This window comes from Cydia splendana, chromosome 1, assembly GCF_910591565.1.
Source record: "Cydia splendana chromosome 1, ilCydSple1.2, whole genome shotgun sequence".
Taxonomy (NCBI): Eukaryota; Metazoa; Arthropoda; class Insecta; order Lepidoptera; family Tortricidae; genus Cydia; species Cydia splendana.
In genome coordinates this window covers 16,928,154-16,945,695 of record NC_085960.1, presented here as the reverse complement: position 1 = coordinate 16,945,695, position 17,542 = coordinate 16,928,154, and the positions used below count along the sequence as shown (strand labels likewise).

The 17,542-nt window shown below is 43.3% G+C and overlaps 1 protein-coding gene across 1 annotated transcript in view; it reads left to right on the top strand.

Moving 5' to 3' along the window:
• Positions 1–17,542, top strand: part of LOC134796413 (apoptosis-resistant E3 ubiquitin protein ligase 1) — a 128,410-nt gene that overhangs the window by 106,334 nt on the left and 4,534 nt on the right. The window contains exons 8-16 of the mRNA XM_063768620.1: positions 7,572–7,694; positions 8,368–8,446; positions 8,710–8,906; positions 11,189–11,350; positions 11,694–11,871; positions 12,324–12,469; positions 13,023–13,166; positions 13,667–13,840; positions 16,680–16,832. Of these exons, the coding sequence (XP_063624690.1) occupies positions 7,572–7,694; positions 8,368–8,446; positions 8,710–8,906; positions 11,189–11,350; positions 11,694–11,871; positions 12,324–12,469; positions 13,023–13,166; positions 13,667–13,840; positions 16,680–16,832 (1,356 nt within the window). The remainder of the gene's footprint in view (positions 1–7,571; positions 7,695–8,367; positions 8,447–8,709; positions 8,907–11,188; positions 11,351–11,693; positions 11,872–12,323; positions 12,470–13,022; positions 13,167–13,666; positions 13,841–16,679; positions 16,833–17,542) is intronic.

Sequence of the window (17,542 nt, the reverse complement as noted above, 5' to 3'; positions counted from 1 at the left end):
CTTAAGATCCCATCTTCGTCTACAAAGAGACCTAAGTTTCGTGACAAACTGGTCGCCTTTCCTGAAACTTCTTCTGAAAAGAATTTTCCTTGTAACTTCTTAATCTCAGTCACTGTCTCTTCACACTTCTCTTCATCTGATGGGTTTTGCATAGAATCCAAACTTTCATGAAGTGTAGTGACTGCAGGGTTATTCTCTAATTCAGAAAGGTCTAGATCACTATCTTGGTCCTCATAGCCTTTTATTGTCATCTCTGGACCATCCACCGTGTCCAGAGCCCTCCCGGCCAAGCACATTTCTTCCTTCTTCTGCTCCTTAGGCCAATCACTTTGGTCTTGTAGAAGAAAATCTGGACCATAGAGCCATAGATCCTGTTTATGATGCCACAATTCCGGTCTGGTAGCGATGTCTGCAGGGTTCTCTTTTGAGTTGACATAGCGCAGCTCTGCACCTAAGGTGTCCTTAATTTGCTTGATCTCATTGACTCGTCTCGATACAAATGGTGGAAGTAATCTACTTGATTTAATCCAAGCTATGACAACTTGACTATCTGTCCACAAATATATCTTGCATATATTTAGGTCTATGTGGCTTTTAACATACCTCAGAAGTCTACTTCCTATCAGATACCCTAGCAATTCAAGTCTAGGAATTTTGAGATCACTTTTGTCTTCTGCTGGGGTTACTCTGGATTTAGACATGAGAAACGCAGTTGATACTTCCTTTCCAGTTATGACGCGCAGATAAACAACTGCTGCATATGCATTCATAGATGCGTCACTGAAGCAATGTAACTCATACTTCGTACATTCTGACTTTGATCCACTTGCGACATGTCTTGGCAGTTCTACGTCCTTAACAGCTTTTAAATTCTCAATTATGTTCCTCCATGATGTCGACAAGTCTTCAGGCAGAATCTCGTCCCATTTTAACTTCCTAGTGCAGATCTCCTGGAACAAGAGCTTTCCTGGTAGCATGAGTGGTAACACAAAACCGCATGGATCATAAAGACGTGCTAGCACTCTCAAGACTCCTTTCTTTGTAATGCCTCTGTCTACGATCTCACTCTCAAACGTTTCGTTATTCAGTTTGAGCTTTAAAGTGTCCTTTTCCAAATTCCACACCAAACCAAGGATCTTCATCTCACTTTCCTGTTTAGCTCTCTTTTGCTTGGGAATCTTGTCTACAAAATCTTTGTCGTTGGACATCCAGTCTCGTATGTTCATTCCTAATTCTTTGAATGAGTTTGTAGTTTGAGCATACAAATTGAGAGCCTCTTCTCTTGATTGAACTGACGTCACTAAATTGTCTACATAACATTTATCTGCTATCACTGGAAGAAGACTTTTGTTGGTCTTTGAAAGGTGATATCGAATTGTTGCCGCTAAGAGGAAAGGACTCGATATTACTCCAAAGGGCACTCTGCAGAACCTGTACTGCATGATATTGTCTTCAGTCAGTTCCTTTTCCAAATCTTTGACCCAGAGAAACCTGGTCACATCTCTGTCCTCTTCTTGTAGACCAACCTGAAGAAAAGCCTTTTCAACATCTGCGGTGATAGCAATTTCCCCAATTCTAAATTTCAGTACCAATCCTGTAAGGTCTTCCAGCATGTTCGGACCTCTATATAAGCACTCATTCAAGCTCTTCTCGTTTTTCAGTTTAGCTGAAGCATCATAGACCAGCCGACCCCTCTTTCCCTTCTGTTGAACCATATGAAAAGGTAGATAGTGAACTGGATGGTCAGCAGGAATGGTAGGATCCACAACTTCTATTATGTTCGCTTCAAGCTGTTCCTTCAAGATTTCCTCATACTCCGTCTTGACTTCTTTATTTGACCTTCGTAATACACCCTTTAATCTTCCAAAGGCCAGTCCAAAATTAGTAGCCAATTGTGGTGGATACTCTATCCACGGCCACTTGACCTGGTACCGTCCTTCACTGTATTTGACAGTATTGTTAAAGTGCTGAACGGCTTCTTCCTCACATGTAGTTTTTGGAGAATCACATATCCCGATGCTCTCAAGTGACCATAAAAATTTGACATCTATGGTGCGCAGAGGAAGATCTGGTTCTGTAAAGTCTTGATTGATATCATGGCACTGGCAATATGTAGCAACTGATAGAATGTCTCTTTCTCTGTTGTTCGTAGCACTTCCTGCGAGGAACCAACCAAAATCAGAATCTACTAGATAAGTATTATTTTCCATATCAACACTCTTCCTGATAAATGAGAAGTATAAATCATTTCCAATCAACAAATCAATGCCTTCACCAGTAGAAGCATCGTCCGCCCAGATGTCTATCATTGGTGACTCTATCTTAGCTATGGGTAGCTCTGCGGTGATGTGTGGAACTATATTTACTCTAATCAGTCTTTCAACATTACGTTTACTCACTACAGTAATTGTTGCATATGGGCATAACATTTCTCTGGGCTTTTCTGATCCAAACGTAAAAATCATCAAACAATCTTCTCCATCAGGTTTAATTCGTAATGATTTTGCTATTCTGTTTGTAATGTAAGTTCGTTGACTTCCAGAATCAAGTAAAAGTCTAATGCTCAGACTTTTCCCCTCCGCTGTCCTTACTTGGGTTACTGCCGTCCCTTTGCACCTTTTGTCGACATAGTGCTCTATTATGCATCCTTGAGCAATGAACACATTTCCTCCTTCTTGTGCACTTGGAGGCACGGTGTCCTATTTGAAAGCACACATAACACCTATCTTTCAGCTTCCCAATCCTCTCCTTATATGTGTTAAATTTGGTACAATCCTCACTATAGTGTTCTTCATTACAAAATATGCACATTCTCTTAGGGCGTTTCTTGCTAGGTTGAGTTGAAATTGCTTCCCTCTTTTGTTGCCATTTTCTTTTCTTTGCAGCTCTAATTTGCAGTGTTGCTGTTGAAGCAGGTGTACTCATCTCCGTTGTGTCACTGGACTTTACTGGAATCCCAGAATGTTCCATGTTTGTAACAACCGAACTCTCCATGGCTGTTATTACGGCATCCAAAGCCTTCCGGATTGCAGCAAAAGAATCATCAGTTGACATAAGCCACACTTGGTATACCACTCTTGATGGAAATTTATTAAGTATGATAACTCTAAGGTGACTAGCATCAACTTTCTCCCCAAGAGCCTCTAATACCCTAAGGTGTTTCTCTATATTGTTCAGAGTGCGCCTACAATCTTCAGGTGAATCCTTAGCTACAGCTAAATTTTGCAAAGCGTCATTGTGAGCATCGATGACCTTTGTAGGTTTACCAAAGTGGCTATTGAGAATGTCTACCGCAATCGGGTAATTCGTGTTAGTAGTTTCCAGACCCTCGACTGCTTGTAAGGCTGGTCCCTCTAATGACGCTAGCAAGTATGAAAGCTTCTCAACATTGGCAATGTCCTTATTTTCAACGTTAGCTGCGAACTTATCCCAAAAAGTGTTCCATTTTAGGATGTCACCATTATATTTCCCTAACTCTAACTTAGGTAGACGCGTTCTATGATCGTTTTCCCCTCCATGGCAATATAGTTTTATTGCGCTTTCTAATTCGGTCAGCGTGTCCTCCGCTTTTACTTGCATATCTCGACATTCATTGCAGAAATCTTCTTTTACATCCGTCGCGCCAGACAAATATCTATTTAAATCTGTTGTGAGCGATGACAGTCTATTACTAACGTTAATTCTCACAGCAATTACCCTGTCCCTTGCTACGCCAGTCTCGATGCTGTTAAGGGCCTCTGCGGCTCCCTTTAACGCTTCTGTTAGCCTTTCCAGGCGCAATTGTAATGTGGAAAGCAGAAAGTCCATTTTGTACGCAATGCAAGCTACCGATATACTTCATATGCTTCTAAATCTTCTGTGAATCTTGCATTTTGTTTGATGCTAATAACGGTTTATTTAGCAGTCTACTTCCACACTTTGGCCCTCCTTAATTAAGTAATTGCTCACTTTTATTAGTTTTTCACTTCTAATTCTTCTAAAACAAACTTTTCTCACAACACGCAAAAGAAAAACGGGTAAGTTTGGAAAATACAAACCATAGACAAAGTAGACTAACTTATAAAATTCATTCTTAAACCTCCTCTACACGACCAGACCGATCGATCTGTCGTATCCGAACGGTTCCGTACCAAACATAATAAGTAATCCGTGACGTAAATAAAGTCCGTAGGGAAAATAAAACAACAAGGGAATGTTTCAATATAATTTTTGTAATAAAACTAAAGAAGAAACGTGCGCTGAATGACAAATTTACTAAATAAATTTGACAATGAATTTGACCGAACGTAAACAGTGGCGTGTTTCTGAACGTGTTCAGAAACTAAATTCAGTATTGCCAGAGTAAAAAGCGTAATTACAGTTCCTAAACAAATGCTGATTTATGGAAAAGAAAAGAAAAAAAAACAAGGACTAGTCTGTCGGCCGGTTCACCGTGTGATAAAATTCTACAATCAGTACTGAGCTCATTCTCTTCATGGCTGGGCAATTCTCTCTTCCCATTCTCATGTGTACGCACCACAATGGGTCATAATCATAACCATCCCATGTGTACGCACCACCATGGGCATACCCAAACCAAAAAAAGTCAAGTTGAATAAAGAAATATTTCAACATTAAGTACGACAACTCTTTTCTCATTCCAAACACGTGAACCTAAACAGACAAATTTTTAAGCATCTCCACCAAAACATGTAGCGGAGTTTTACTTTTAGGGGGATGTAATGATAACCTCGCTACATGGATCTCTAATATATAAAGCACAGTATAAGATAGCTACTGCACTGACCATGAATCAACACTCGATGGGCGCACAATTCCATCTCCTCTCAATCTCGTAGGTATCTCTTGTTATGAATGTAACCTCAACTCTCTCAGGGAAAATTAGAAGGGCCCCAAGTCCCGTGGCTCATATCGGTGGATGCACGGCACAACTGATTCTCCACAACACAGGAGAACTCATCGTGCATCCCGCAACTCATATATTCTCATAAACTCAGAATCTCATATATCTCTCTACTCATAATATGCGATGAGTACTGAGGTGGGGACCATGTGGTCCCCGACGAGCCTCCACAACAACCCCTACAGCTCATCCATCAGCCTCCATAAAGAAACCTCCAGTAACTCAAACCGATAAACTCTAGCCACCTCACTTGTTACATTCAAACTCGAGCTACACACAAAGAATATCAGACAATTCTTCAACTCAGATAGATCTCAAGGTCGTCGCTAATTCAAGGTCACTGCAATATCCATATATATCAAAATATAGATATGTTTCGCTTACCAAGAGTCTCCTGTACGTGATGCACGCGCCACGGCGTCACACCACCTCTTACGTACCAGAAATTCAGACGACCTCTCTCAACTTGTCTCAACTCGGTTCCCGCCATCTTCCTCGCTGTCACACATGACACTGCCGACCTCCATCGCCAGTGTTACCAGTGAAAGTATGCTAAGAGTGACAGATAAGATACATACCACAATGACAGTCTTCGCGATCACCGCGACAGCCTTCATAAAATTTAATGTGCTTTCTTACCTGAGCTGAGTCACCTATAACTCTACACATAATACAATGCTTTTAATTGCTACTTGTTCTTATTACAGTTTTTGGTTTGGACCATGCATGTTTGTCTGTCAAGTAGTCCTCGACTCTGTATAAGCCTTCAACATCAATGACTTTTTTAGGTAATTCTTAAGAGCTGGAAAGGGTAATCTTAAAGCATCCTCAAGTAACTTGTTATAAAAATGAATGCATTGCCCAACGAATGACTTTTTTGTACTTTACGAACACGAAACTTTTTGATAGCAAGCTTATTTTTATTTCTAGTATTATAGTTATGGACATCAGAATTCTTAGTGAAGGAGTCTAGATTCTTAACAACATAAATAATACTATCATATATGTATTGGGAAGCTACAGTTAAAATATTAATTTCTTTGAAAAGTTCTCTTAATGATTCACGCACTCTTAAATTATATAAAGAACGAATATCTCTCTTTTGTAAGACAAATATAGTCTGTATGTCAGCTGCTTTGCCCCAAACCAGAATACCATATGACATTACACTATGAAAATAACTATAATAAACAAGGCGAGCTGTTTCAACATTATGATTCGGTTAAGTTGTGTTCTAATGTATGGGGAAGACAAACAAATTATAGCCAGCCTTTTATGAATGTAGTATGATACCTTTGGGTATGGTGCTTTACCCACGCTAGCGTCCCCTTCCCTCCCCCTGCCGCAACCCCCCATTTTTGCATGAAATATGTCCCGGTTGACGGTTTTTATTAATTTTTTAGAAAAGTATTAGAATTAGGAATAAAGTGTCAAGGTAAGAAATAATCCTTAATAAATTCTAAACAAAAAAGGTTATATGCAACTTTTTGGTAAGACTCACCATATTCATGTATTAACTTGTTGAAGTTCAATATAACATAGTACGTGATAGTACTGAAAGAAATCTTATACGGAGAATAAGCTTGCAAGGTTATTCTCCGTGTAGGATTTCTTTCAGTACTATTACGTATTATGTTATATTGAACTTCAACAAGTTTTTCAACGGTTAAATTTTGTCGAAGTTCATCTAGCCATAACATGAATATGGTGCGTCATATCAAAAAAATGAATATAACCTTTTTTGTTAAGAATTTAATAGGGATTATTTCTTTCATTGACACTTTTTTCCTATATTGTATACTTTCCCCAAAAAATGAAAAAAACTGTGAACCGGGACATATTTCATGCAAAAAGGGGGGGTTGCGGCAGGGGGAGGGAAGGGGACGCTAGCGTGCGTAAAGCACCATACCCAAAGGTATCATACTACATTCATAAAAGGCTGGCTATAATTAGTTTTTCAAAAAACACAATTTGACCGAATCATTTAGTCAATTGTCTAATTCTCCTCACGCCGTAAGCGGCCGAACTTAATTTGTTTGCTAGTGTTCCTATATGAGGGCTCCATTGTAGATTTTTGTCCAATGTTAAACCAAGAAACAGTGCTTTATCTACCATCTCTAAGCATTCATTATTCAAAAGTATCTTAGTATCGACTGGTTTAACATTCGGCAAAGAAAATCTAATGCATTTAATTTCTTAGCATTAAGAAGCAAATTGTTCATAGTAAACCAGTTAAGAACATCAACGAGTGTGCTGTTAATTACACTGTAATCGGTAGATTTCAGATCAACCTTATTAGTATTTGGTTGTTATTGTATTTGGTTAAATAAATCTTATAACTACCCGAAAATTTAAAAATTGTTTGTTTACTTTTATTTAAATACCTAAAGATAACGACTACACACGCTGACTTTTGACTTCTTTTTTTTAGAGTAATCGTATTTAAAAAAACGTCTAGTAATTTTATTTGGATAAAGATGTTATTCACAAGCAGAAGACAGAGAAAGTTAAGTAGATATTTTAAATCTTAAATTGAAACAAATCATTTGTATGTAGGTATCAGAGACCTATAAGAGCTCGTCTAATTGATTGTGGAATTTCTTAATAGATCGTGTATTGTTGACGTTCAAGACGAGACGACAACGGTTAAAGTTGGTTGTGTTTGCAGGAAGGCTTCTCAATCCGGATCAGCCCGCTGGGTGGCGCGGTGGACGAGCAGCTCTCCTCGTCGGCCGCCTTCCAGTACGACGCAGTCAACCAGCGCGTCTCCATGACTCTGTGCTTCCCGCAGGTAATATGACGTCATTGTAGTATCAGCAAGGTGGATTGGAAGGTTTAAAACAAATGCCGTGCTAAACTATGTAAGGTGACTTATTAAGCCACCTGGGGCCCGTTTCTCAAAATCTTGTAAACTGCAAAACGTAATTCAAGATCAAAAAAAGTAAGATAATGTTGCCACTGCATTAATTTGTTTGTAAAATAGTAAATTCCTTTTGATAAATAATCACGCTAAGATAATTTATTTATTAGTAATTTTACTCCTACGGTTTAAAAAAGTACTTTTATTTACTTATTTTTACATAAATACAAGACGCGCTAGTAAAAAGTGGCAACATTGTCTTACTTTTTTTGGTCTTGAATTACGTTTTGCAGTATAACTTGTAATACATGCGAATGTCACTTTTTGACAGCTTGTGTTAGAAAGGGACTTCCACTTGTATTACACGTTGCAAGCTTTTGAGAAACGGGCCCCTGGACTTTTGGACTCCCTTAGCAGGCTACGGAACGGAAATTCGTCACTTTAAAAACGGCTACAGAGTTGTCACAGATTATCGTTATTTTATATTACGTGTAAGGATTCATTACTGTAATTTCTGAAAGGCTTTATCTACTTCCGAATTTGATAGCTGAGTTTGATTTTGAAGAACTACGCATACTAATTTGTTCATTATTTTATTTTCAAGGCGGGACTGTACAGAGCTGGCATCTATTATGAATCTGTATTGCTGCACAATGGTGAATTCGACTGTATCGTCCTAACTGGTAAGCAACTTCGTAATTCCTGAGTTTCTGCTTGCCTAGTACCTAATAGGACTTTTCCACACGGTTTTCCTTATAATTAGTATGGTGTGGGACCACGATATTTTTCTTCACCTAAGAACTATTTTGCACATAAGTTCCAAACGTTCTAAGGATTTCATTGGTAGGTACCTACGAGCCGGAATTCTTACCTACGACCTACGGTTTGAAAGCCGCACACTCGCGCATGGTTAGTTATTGAACGATTTTCTGTGTTATGATTGTAGCATCGGACACCGCAACACTTCAACGCAACATGTCATCGAAACGCCACATGTGGTGCTACGCGTGCCGCGCGCCGCCGCCGGCCAAACCCCGCCGCGTGCTGTGCTGCCTCAGCCGCAAGCAGCTCGTCGTCAAGGACTACATCCTCGGGTTCATCCCGCGCCGCTCCACAGCCTTCCGTCTGTGCCCCTCCACCAAGGTTGGTGACATGTGGTATAATGCCGGCCAAACCCCGCCGCGTGCTGTGCTGCCTCAGCCGCAAGCAGCTCGTCGTCAAGGACTACATCCTCGGGTTCATCCCGCGCCGCTCCACAGCCTTCCGTCTGTGCCCCTCCACCAAGGTTGGTGACATGTGGTATAATGCCGGCCAAACCCCGCCGCGTGCTGTGCTGCCTCAGCCGCAAGCAGCTCGTCGTCAAGGACTACATCCTCGAGTTCATCCCGCGCCGCTCCACAGCCTTCCGTCTGTGCCCCTCCACCAAGGTTGGTGACATGTGGTATAATGCCGGCCAAACCCCGCCGCGTGCTGTGCTGCCTCAGCCGCAAGCAGCTCGTCGTCAAGGACTACATCCTCGGGTTCATCCCGCGCCGCTCCACAGCCTTCCGTCTGTGCCCCTCCACCAAGGTTGGTGACATGTGGTATAATGCCGGCCAAACCCCGCCGCGTGCTGTGCTGCCTCAGCCGCAAGCAGCTCGTCGTCAAGGACTACATCCTCGGGTTCATCCCGCGCCGCTCCACAGCCTTCCGTCTGTGCCCCTCCACCAAGGTTGGTGACATGTGGTATAATGCCGGCCAAACCCCGCCGCGTGCTGTGCTGCCTCAGCCGCAAGCAGCTCGTCGTCAAGGACTACATCCTCGGGTTCATCCCGCGCCGCTCCACAGCCTTCCGTCTGTGCCCCTCCACCAAGGTTGGTGACATGTGGTATAATGCCGGCCAAACCCCGCCGCGTGCTGTGCTGCCTCAGCCGCAAGCAGCTCGTCGTCAAGGACTACATCCTCGGGTTCATCCCGCGCCGCTCCACAGCCTTCCGTCTGTGCCCCTCCACCAAGGTTGGTGACATGTGGTATAATGCCGGCCAAACCCCGCCGCGTGCTGTGCTGCCTCAGCCGCAAGCAGCTCGTCGTCAAGGACTACATCCTCGGGTTCATCCCGCGCCGCTCCACAGCCTTCCGTCTGTGCCCCTCCACCAAGGTTGGTGACATGTGGTATAATGCCGGCCAAACCCCGCCGCGTGCTGTGCTGCCTCAGCCGCAAGCAGCTCGTCGTCAAGGACTACATCCTCGGGTTCATCCCGCGCCGCTCCACAGCCTTCCGTCTGTGCCCCTCCACCAAGGTTGGTGACATGTGGTATAATGCCGGCCAAACCCGCCGCGTGCTGTGCTGCCTCAGCCGCAAGCAGCTCGTCGTCAAGGACTACATCCTCGGGTTCATCCCGCGCCGCTCCACAGCCTTCCGTCTATGCCCCTCCACCAAGGTTGGTGACATGTGGTATAATGCCGGCCAAACCCCGCCGCGTGCTGTGCTGCCTCAGCCGCAAGCAGCTCGTCGTCAAGGACTACATCCTCGGGTTCATCCCGCGCCGCTCCACAGCCTTCCGTCTGTGCCCCTCCACCAAGGTTGGTGACATGTGGTATAATGCCGGCCAATCCCCGCCGCGTGCTGTGCTGCCTCAGCCGCAAGCAGCTCGTCGTCAAGGACTACATCCTCGGCTTCATCCCGCGCCGCTCCACAGCCTTCCGTCTGTGCCCCTCCACCAAGGTTGGTGACATGTGGTATAATGCCGGCCAAACCCCGCCGCGTGCTGTGCTGCCTCAGCCGCAAGCAGCTCGTCGTCAAGGACTACATCCTCGGCTTCATCCCGCGCCGCTCCACAGCCTTCCGTCTGTGCCCCTCCACCAAGGTTGGTGACATGTGGTATAATGCCGGCCAAACCCCGCCGCGTGCTGTGCTGCCTCAGCCGCAAGCAGCTCGTCGTCAAGGACTACATCCTCGGCTTCATCCCGCGCCGCTCCACAGCCTTCCGTCTGTGCCCCTCCACCAAGGTTGGTGACATGTGGTATAATGCCGGCCAAACCCCGCCGCGTGCTGTGCTGCCTCAGCCGCAAGCAGCTCGTCGTCAAGGACTACATCCTCGGCTTCATCCCGCGCCGCTCCACAGCCTTCCGTCTGTGCCCCTCCACCAAGGTTGGTGACATGTGGTATAATGCCGGCCAAACCCCGCCGCGTGCTGTGCTGCCTCAGCCGCAAGCAGCTCGTCGTCAAGGACTACATCCTCGGGTTCATCCCGCGCCGCTCCACAGCCTTCCGTCTGTGCCCCTCTACCAAGGTGATTACTTATATACTAGAACAGATAGGCCCACTGTCAACAGAATCTGTCTTTGACAGCTGAAGGTTATGTACCAGGCTGCTCCTCCCTTATGCAAGTGAAATTCTGAGTATTTTCTCCCCTTATTGTTAATTGTCTTTAAATTGTTTCCAGTTAATCCTTAAACCAAGTGAAGACAGCGCGGAAGAAGGCGCGTTCGCATTAGACGACGGAGTGCAGCCGCGAGTAGAACTAGTGTCGGCGCAGCGCGACCTCATCGCTGCCACCTTCGCGCAACTGCTCGTCGCCAACTGCGGCGGCGAGGACACCTTTAAGGTGAGATAGAGAGACAATTATCCTCATGTAGAACTGGTGTCAGCGCAGCTTAGATGCTCGTCTTCCACCTTCAAGGTGAGTACCTATACAACTTCTGTGGGCTCTGTGGCACAAGTATTAAGTAGGTTATAGGCAACTCTAGGCCGCCCCACATAGTAGGTACCATGCTCATGGGAAACTTTTTAACGCGAGATATTAAAAGAAGATGAAACATACAAATATTGTACGAGACGAATGAAAAATATTTGCAATTTGGAATCATACGTATTTTCTAGTATTCGTTATCTATTCAATATATACTATCGACGAATAAGTTTCTAATTGCATTGGTTATTGCTGGCAGAACAAACAGGACTTCTTCTACAGCGAGGTCCGCAAGGCGCACGCGCGGCACCCGCACGACAAGCTAGCTATCCGAGTCTTACGCGCCGACCTCGTTGCCACGAGTCTTAAGGCTACCCGACACTTCACGGTCGCCGACTGGTGCAAGAACTTCGACGTCACCTTCCAAGGGGAACAAGGTAGCTCACAACATACGTCCATTTTTTAAACCACCAGAACCAACAGAAGTTCTTCTACAGCGAGGTTCGCATGGTGCACCCGCACGACAAGCTGGCCATCCGAGTGTTGAGGGCAGATCCGCGCGTCGCCGACTGGCGCAAGACCTTCGACGTCACTTTCCACGGGAAACAAGGTCATTTTGCTATATCACATCACAGTTCTATAGAACAATAAAATAAATAATTGGTAAACACATATTCGTTTGAAATTGGAACATGGTAATATTATTGTATAATTTGTGTTTTATTTAGTGTCATTGTTCAATAGAACGGCTGTTATTTAGATGGGAATCACATAAAATTTTATTGTTTGTATTTTATTACTACATGGTCACAATAGTTAAACCGGAAATTGACGTATCAGCGCCAATGCAAACTAACTACATATTATGTTTTTTTGGTGCATTTGTTAGGAGTGGACTGGGGCGGAGTGAGACGGGAGTGGTTCTCGCTACTGTGCGGTACGCTGTTCGACGCCCGTTTCGGCCTGTTTGCGCCCTTCCACGACTCACCCACCGGCCTCGTGCATCCCAACCCCGAACGGCCAAAGCACCTTAAGGTACTTGTAACTGGGTGTGTATTTATTTGTCAGTAGTGAACTAGGGATTACAGTGGAAATTGTTCTCACCGTTGTGCGGTACGCTGTTCGACGCCCGATTCGGCCTGTTCGGCCCTCCACGACTCGTCAGGCTGTTCACTCCTTCCATTATTTGCCCGCCGGCCTCGTGAACTATATTCACGACCGTCCCAATATGAAGGTACTTTACCTCAAGGCGTTTGTTTGAAACGCTAACAATTGCATACTCATGTTGGAGCTAAATTAACTTTCCTATCTATTTTGACACCTGTTACAAGCTAAAACCATTATTTATTTGCCTGATATAAACATTTTCGTTGGTAATAATCAACTTCTTTGTATTAAGTTAGCATCCAAACGACCACCATTTCCTTAGATAGCATGATAGAACCTAATGCAGGATTAGTATACAAGATTTTTTGGCCATGTAGGTTTGTAAGTAGGTCATACTGAAGAACTCTTTTACTATGTGGCCTACCCTGATATAACGAAAGCACATTCTCTATTATATCATATATGATTATCGTTGTTTCAGCTGAAGCACTTCGAGCTGGCGGGCAAGCTGGTGGGCAAGTGCCTGTACGAGAGCGCGCTGGGCGGCAGCTACCGCCAGCTCGTGCGCGCGCGCCTCTCGCGCTCCTTCCTCGCGCAGATCATCGGCCTGCGCGTGCACTACAAGGTGATCTAATGTGTACGAGTACCTGGGTTCAATCCGTTTTCTTTATATGTCAATTTTTTATGAGACTTCCGCGTGTTGATATTTCAAGATACAGGTTTTATGAAACAGGCCCCTGACCGCGCTATTTATGTAGCGTTAAATACTCATACGTGTTGCACTATGCCCAATAATTCGCCAGTCGATTCACCAGCACGTACGTTCAAGGAATTAATTTCTCAATCCAAGTCCTCATCATCACGAAGGGAATATGTATTCGAAGTTTACCTACATCTAAAATACGATTTGACGATAACTGGTGTACTCGCATTTGTCCCCGCAATTTCCACGAACGAGAAGAATACACCCGACAACTCTGTGTTTTGCCTGCGAAGAAGAAAGGAGTTTATTTGTTTAATTTTAGTGACACAATTATAAGTAAGTAAATTGACAGTGTTCACTCTGGCCTTTTGTCGTAAAATATTAAGTTGAACCACATATAACTTTTGAAATCTTTTCAATAGTACTTCGAGCAAGACGACCCTGAACTGTACCTGTCCAAGATCAAGTACCTGTTGGAAACGGACCTGGACTCGGCCGAGTCCGTGCCGGAGATACACTTCGCGGAGGACGTGTACGACACGTCCGGCCACTTGGTCGAGACGCACGATTTAATACCCAACGGCTCGACAATACGGGTGAGTTTAGCTGTGAATTGTGATCAGTTTTCTATAACTATTTATACAAAAGAAAAACTAACAAAAAAACAACGGGTTGCACTCCGGGAGTGCCGGCAGAAGTGAAAACTCAATGACATTGCACAGCGCCGCTAAAGAAGTTTTCACTATGTATATGAGGTTAACGCCATCTTAGCGTTATTTCGTCGCATTACTTGAAACTCCTAAGCACATCACTGTTAGTACTCGAGTTATATTATACCAGTTAGAGGGAAACTCACTAGATGGCATTTAAATCAATAAAGAAAAATTCACAGATCTCGTGCCTCTCACGACCTTCGGGTACATTGAAAATTAAATTAAAATAAATGATTTTTTCACATTTTAGTTTCTTAAAAATTCTTAACAATTAAAATTATTCGATACTCGAAAAGAAAAATAGTAAAGAAGTAACTACCCCGCATGCGCTCCTCTAAATGACACAAGAAAAATAGTAAAGAAATATACGTTGCACTATAAGTGTACAAATTATTTTAATTAGTAGAATGTATAGATATAATAAATAACAAAAAAAACAGAGCCACACGGATGAAACAAAATTTATTTATCGAAAAATCTTTACAATTAAAACTATACGATACTAAAAAAAAAGAAAGAAATATAGAAAGTGTACAAATTATTTTAATTTAGACAATAGTTATTTGTACAACAAGAGATCAACGCTTGATATTTGTTCGAGTTCTTATTTTGAGTCCCGTGCAACCGAAAGATTCTATAGTGTAATTTAGAATCTTGAGCGTAGGAAGGGACTCAAAAGCACACGATATGCAAATAACTTTGATCTCGTGTTGTACACACAAATTTTCACTTCAGAAGTGAGAACGTAAATATTAGACATCCTGAACCTGAAAAATTTAGGTAATCCTTCTTCATCACACAGTAGAACATGAGATGAAAGTTATTTACATCTCGTGCACTTTTGAGTCCCTTACTACGCTCAAGATTCTATAATTGATTCACTCGCTACGCTCGTGAATCTATTATAGAATCTTTGCTTGCACGGGACTCAAAATAAGCACTCGAAGAAATATCTAACTTTGCTCTCTTGTTATACAAATAACTATTTCACATTTTTATTGTGAGTGCAAAATAAGTTACGGACCACGTAGGTCCCTAGGACGCCACACGGGTTAAATCGTATATCGGGTTTTTTCATTAATGAAAGAAAAGATAGTTGTATTAGAAATATATATCTTTCAACTACACAACTATCTTTTCTTTCAATAATCCTGTAAAAATTAAATATGCAGGAATTGTTTATGGTCTACAGAGTAAAGTAACGCAAGTCTTACCGTTTGTTTACATTAGGGAATATTTTGTCGTTGTAGTCGGGCAAGAATTCTTATCACTGGGGTTTCAAGTTGCAGTTATCAATGACTGTTGTTGTATTTCGAGGTAACTTCTTCATTCATACCAACTTATAAGGGTATGGGCGGTGTCTGCGCTTTTTTCCCTTGCCTGCCCGACAACAAAAAATCAGTGTTCCTGTATGTTACACCAACAATGCTGAATCAAATAAACTTACAACTTAATTACAGAAGCTATCGTAGATTCGTAGGTAATTGTTGTTAGTTATCTTTGATTTCGAACATCACTATATTTTAATACTTCCATCAATTGCGAACGGGAATGTTCCTGCCTTCTTTTCCAAGGCGGACCCTCTTGACGTCTGACGTCTATCCGAATTTTCTCGACGTATGTACCTATAAACTAAATTGTTTTAAACTCTAGTCCCACTAAATAGATCTCACACAGAATCGAATCACTCTCCAACAGCACTAATCACTGATCACCAACACGGTAAACAAATGTTGAAATCACATTTACCTATAACAAACAATGTCAGTAATTATGTGCACTCACGAGCACACTTAGATATTAAACCATCTAAATAATTTTGGAAAGAAATAAAAGTTTTGGAAATTATTAAAAAAAACCACAATTTATATTTATTTTCAATAACATATCAAGCTTTAACTATACAATAATCAACAAACTTCAATCATACTACGTACTTGTATAGGTATCCCGCCTCCTGCGGTATCCTGACATTTCGCACAATAAAGGATAAGCCACAGCCTAGGCCGTAAGAGATAGAGATGTCCGGTTTTTTCAAAATGTAGCCTAACTCAATACCCCTAGGGCTTTTATTAATTTTTTCGATATCGCTTTTCTTTTTCGATAAATTTTCGATTTAGTGCGAAAAGACACCGAAAAAATGCGTCATTTTTCTACATTTTTGAGATTTCCGAAAAGAGTTTTTGACTTTTTCAAAATATTTTTTCACCATATTGTAGCCCTTGTTAAGACGAATCTTTTGAGACCTGGACCATTCATGTAGCCCTAAAACTCACGAGACCAGGGCGATGTCTCACTCTGGCTGAAATTGTTTTTTCGATCGCATCAGTATAGCCCTATACTGATGCGATCGAAAAAACATTTTCAATGTTAAAACCCAATGACACGTGACGTCACGTCTTACGCCTTACGCTCTCGCGAGTTTAACATTTTTTCCCCATCACAAAAAGTGCACAGCGCCGCTCAAGAAGTTTTCACTTCAAAAATGTTGTTTCCTTCCAAGCACCCACTTCCCTGCCGTGGGCATTTTCCTAAAACCCACGTTGCACTCGTTGCACTTTATTTTATGAGTATTTGACTTTCTTCGTCTTTTCTACCATTTTGGGTATCTCGCTTTCTGTCACGATTTTTTAGTGGCAGCGAGATCGAAACAGAGTAAAAACTCCCGGGGGCTTAAGAGTAACAGGGCTATTTTGCTAATGGGACTCTCTTTGTTGGGCAGGTAACGAACAGCACAAAAATGAAATACTTGGACGCGCTAGCGCAATGGCGGCTGGCAACGCGTTGTCGACTAGAAACTGACGCGTTCCTCCGCGGCCTCACACTACTCGTGCCAGACAACCTGCTCGCTATCTTCGACGAGAACGAACTCGAGGTACCCACTGTAAAAACGGCACAGGTACTCGGTTGTGAGTCAGAACTGTAGGCTTTAAACTGACGCGTTTCTGCGTGGGCTGTCGCTGCTCGTGCTCGACAACCTGCTCGCCATCTTCGACGAGAACGAACTCGAGGTACCCACTGTATAAACGGCACAGGTACTCGGTTGTGAGTCAGAACTGTAGGCTTTAAGCTGACGCGTTTCTGCGTGGGCTGCCGCTGCTCGTGCTCGACAACCTGCTCGCCATCTTCGATGAGAACGAAGTCGAGGTACCCACTGTATAAACGGCACAGGTACTCGGTTGTGAGTCAGAACTGTAGTCTTTAAGCTGACGCGTTTCTGCGTGGGCTGTCGCTGCTCGTGCTCGACAACCTGCTCGCCATCTTCGACGAGAACGAACTCGAGGTACCCACTGTATAAACGGCACAGGTACTCGGTTGTGAGTCAGAACTATAGGCTTTAAGCTGACGCGTTTCTGCGTGGGCTGCCGCTGCTCGTGCTCGACAACCTGCTCGCCATCTTCGATGATAACGAACTCGAGGTACCCACTGTATAAACGGCACAGGTACTCGGTTGTGAGTCAGAACTGTAGGCTTTAAGCTGACGCGTTTCTGCGTGGGCTGTCGCTGCTCGTGCTCGACAACCTGCTCGCCATCTTCGACGAGAACGAACTCGAGGTACCCACTGTATAAACGGCACAAGTACTC